Raw genomic sequence first — 4,548 nt, 5'->3', positions numbered from 1 at the left:
AAACGTGCAGATCCTACAGCACACGAGGTATGGGTTTTGGTTCTGTCCAAACAACTATACGCATTATTAATGCCAGTCCCTCCGACCTATAGAAACTTAAAAATAATGTCAAAATATTTCAAAAATATTTTCTTTTATACGTTGTACTTGTATTTGTAACAATTTTGTCTTTTTTTCTTATTAGCACCAACGAAATACACTTTGTCAGAGACATCATCTAAAATTCTTTCAATAATTTACATCGCTGCCAATGATTACATTGGAAAGGAGATTACTTACAGTTGTGCTGCCAAAGCGGCAGCGTTGTTCCTGGAGGTTTTCTATATACATCTTGGTCCCAGATCTTGTAAAAAAGTGAAGATGTACTCGCTAGGGGAGCGAACATATGGATTGGGCTGTACAGACTCCGGGATGACGATGTTTTATAAAGATATTGGAAGTATCGGTACAGAGTTTAGTTTAGAAATAAAGGATCTGAAATTGGAAAAAAATGAAGTTATATATCTAAAACTTGGTAAGGATTTAATGCATTATCTATACGATATGACACAATTCAGTCCGTTTCACTGTTATTTAGTCACAGTACTTAAGTACTCTTTCAGGGACACTCAATTTCGTTATAAAGTTGAAACCCAATTAAATTATTTGTGTCTAATTGACTTCAGTCACACAACATTGTTTCGATTAGTAGATTTTTATTTTGTAAGCTGTCAGGAAGAATCAAACCAACCTAGGTTTTTTAATGTCAAGGTCGGTCTTCAAACTACAAATTGAAGTGACCAGTTATATACAAAATATTCTATTGAGAACCCCTTAATTAAAATATAGATCTATTTTAACAAGATTTGTATGTTTTTCAGCCAGCGGGTCGAACATAAATGTAGGCCTACATTGCCATGGCAGCCACAAAGATGTAACAGGTAATCTGATTTTGAACCTACTTCACCTTAAGAATTTTCATAATTTTTTGCTCGAAAACTTAATATGAAGCAAGCTTGTAAAATTTACGAATCTCAATTTTAAACAAAATATTGAATTTGACAAACCCAGTAACTTGATGGTGTCAGATATGAAAATGTATTCTGTTAATTTTCTCTAAGCACTATAATAAGTTAATAATGGTATACAGACACCTGTCTTATAATCAAATCAATATTGTGATTTTAGAGACACCTAACACACCGAGTACTACTGAAAATCCCAAGATGGTTGATAAAGATGAAGATGAAACCAACCCCTACATCATATTTGGTGGTATTTTAGCTGCTGTGATTGTCATTAATATTGTCTGTATTGGAGTCTACTGTTACATCAGGTAGGTCTCACATCCATTTCAATTTCAATCACAAACTACAAAACTAAGATTCATCAAAGACGCACAATGTTTTATCACAAAATAGGCAACGTATCAATTAATAGATGGCACCGTGATTCACTTGTCCAAATAACAACAATACAAAGATGCACCAAAGATGACTCATTGGGTCAGAATATGCAACCTTACTACCACATTACTCACATGAGATCTCCATAACGACTCGAGACTCGGAATTCGAGACTCGATCAACAGGTTGTCAACCACATCAACTTTTAATAACGTTTACTAACAGATTAGTGCATGAAACTGTATATTTTGGTGCGAACTGAAAATAAAATTCGCAATTTCATTGGCTAGTCTTGGGTTTTGAAGATTTGAGGAAACTCTGCTTAATGAAAAGTTTGTTTATTTTTTTTTTCAGAAATCGGCAAAGACCGAAAGAGACAACCACCAATGAGGCAATGGCAAACCGGAAGAGACACGACAGTGACAACTCACACTACAATTACATTGATTATGCTGAAGTGAATAAATCAAAGTACAAATGCAGACAACATCCGGCGACGCATACGGCTGATTGTCCCTCAATGAAGTCGGATTTTGAATATATGAAAGACGCGACACAGAATTCAAACCAAATATCAAAGACATCTCGCCCATTATATTTCGAGTTAGCAATTGTGGACCAAACGTCAGAGAATGATACATCCTCATACTGTTGAGAACAAGTTGTCCTCAAGGGATGCAACTCCAGTTTACAATTGCGACAATTACGATCATATAATAATAATAATAATACATAACAGGTGTTACATGATCATATTGTCTTTTTTTAGTATCAAGAGCACAAGTTGACAGGAAGTTATCATAAATGACCCCTATAACCACATCGGTTATAACATTAGGATTTCAGACCACAATCGTATTACAGCCAAGGGGCATAAGCCACTGGCTTTTAATTCGGGTGGTTCAAAGCAAGTGGATGACACCTATAATAATTGTATTATTTGCTTTACAATTTAGTTTGTATATTACCTTTACGATTTAATTTTTTTTTCAAGATAAAGGTGGCAATTAATGTGTACTCGAAAACCATGATGTAGAAAACCTCCAATGATTTTGGACATGCTAATATGTCTGTATGCTTTATATACACCTTCCGTGATGTGTATAGATATGACTCATGTCCCCGACGTCACAATCAGCTCAGTAGCTTTCAGTTCATGGAAAGTACTCATACTTTTTTCGCGGTTCAGATCGTAGGTACTTGGTTTATTCATTTATGTAAATCATTGATTGTCTGAAATTTAGAAAAAGATATAAAATTGGAAATATAGCCTTTATATAGAAAAACTGATGTACATGTATTGATTTTGGACATGCTAACATTTCGGTGTGTTTTTCACATGCTAACTTATCTTCATGTTTTTGACATGCTAACTTATCTTTATTTTAATAGACAAACTCTCAAATAAAAATGAAATAAATTGAGTTTTATGATATTATAGACATGGTATTATAGACATGATATTATAGACATGATATTATAGACATGGTATTATAGTCATGATATCATAGACATGGTATTATAGACATGGTATTATAGACATGATATTATAGACATGATATTATAGACATGATATTATAGTCATGATATCATAGACATGGTATTATAGACATGGTATTATAGACATGATATTATAGACATGATATTAAAGACATGATATTATAGACTTGATATTATAGATATCATGCCTTATCATACCTAAAAATATCATATCATACCTTTCGATATCATATCATACCGTTTAATATCAGATCATACCTTTTAATATCATATCATACCTTTTAATACCTTATAGCGTCATATACAATTGCCCTAGAAATATACAGTTACATAATTACATATAAAAACAAATGGTACAACATTATATATTATATATGTTATAACTAAAACATAAACGTCATATCATATACACGATATTATTCATACAATATTACAGACATGATATTATAAATACGATATTTCTATAATATTATACACATGGTATTATAGACACCAATGATATTATAGATACGATATTATAGACATGGTATTATAGACATGGTATTATAGACATGGTATTATAGACATGGTATTATAGATATGATATTATAGACATGGTATTATAGACATGGTTTTATAGACATGGTATTATAGACATGGTATTATAGACATGATATTATAGACATGGTTTTATAGACATGGTTTTATATATATGATGTTAGATATATGATATTATAGACATGATATTATAAACACGATGTTATAGACATGATATTATAGACATGGTTTTATAGACATGATATCATAGACATGATATTATAGACATGGTATTACAGACACGATAATATAGACACGATATCATAGATACGATAATATGGACGTGATATTATAGTCATGATATTATAGTCATGATATTATAGACATGGTATTATAGACATGGTATTTTAGACATGGTATTATAGACATGGTATCATAGACATGATATTATAGACATGGTTTTATAGACATGATATTATAGACATGGTTTTATAGACATGATATCATAGACATGGTATTATAGACATAGTATTACAGACACGATAATATAGATATGATATTGTAGACACGATATCATAGATACGATAATATGGACGTGATATTATAGTCATGATATTATAGTCATGATATCATAGACATGATATTATAGACATGGTATTATAGACATGATATTATAGACATGGTAATGAGTTTCATTACAGACTTGATCTACATTTACTGTTTTATATAAACAAGGAAGTAGGCTGGTAGACCGTACTCCAAATATTAGGTACGTATAACATTTTGCTTGGTTGATTCTTTTGTGATGTTTTCATGTATGAAATACGTATTGAAATACGTATTCATATTACGATGAGCATAAACAAGGCTTTAAAAATAGAGATAAAGTATCATATTTAAAGGGGCAGATGCGCCATTTTCTGGGGTTGATTTAGGTCTTGAATATAGTGAATAGTCTTCAAAATTATTCAACAAATAGTATAGCACCTTAAAATATACCCCAAACTAGGAATATATTGCTCTATTTCTATATGAATATATATCTTCATTTTAACATCCAAACGCTGCTAATTCTGGACACATTTGTTATTCTGGAGCTCAAATTGCGGATATGATCTGTGAACGATTGGCGCATCTGTCTCTTTAA

The 4,548-nt window shown here is 31.5% G+C and overlaps 1 protein-coding gene across 1 annotated transcript in view; it reads left to right on the top strand.

Annotated features, from left to right (window-relative positions):
- The window catches only part of LOTGIDRAFT_162777 (hypothetical protein), a gene marked incomplete at both ends in the record, with an annotated part of 4,428 nt that extends 2,388 nt beyond the window's left edge, over window positions 1-2,040 (top strand). The window contains 4 exons of the mRNA XM_009058805.1: window positions 185-514; window positions 861-920; window positions 1,168-1,315; window positions 1,740-2,040. Of these exons, the coding sequence (XP_009057053.1) occupies window positions 185-514; window positions 861-920; window positions 1,168-1,315; window positions 1,740-2,040 (839 nt within the window). The remainder of the gene's footprint in view (window positions 1-184; window positions 515-860; window positions 921-1,167; window positions 1,316-1,739) is intronic.
- Window positions 2,041-4,548: the final 2,508 nt, after the last annotated feature.

The sequence above is a fragment of the Lottia gigantea genome, assembly GCF_000327385.1.
Source record: "Lottia gigantea unplaced genomic scaffold LOTGIsca_36, whole genome shotgun sequence".
Lineage (NCBI taxonomy): Eukaryota > Metazoa > Mollusca > Gastropoda > Lottiidae > Lottia > Lottia gigantea.
The sequence above is the reverse complement of the archived record's forward strand: the minus strand, read 5'-3'. Positions and strand labels throughout refer to the sequence as shown.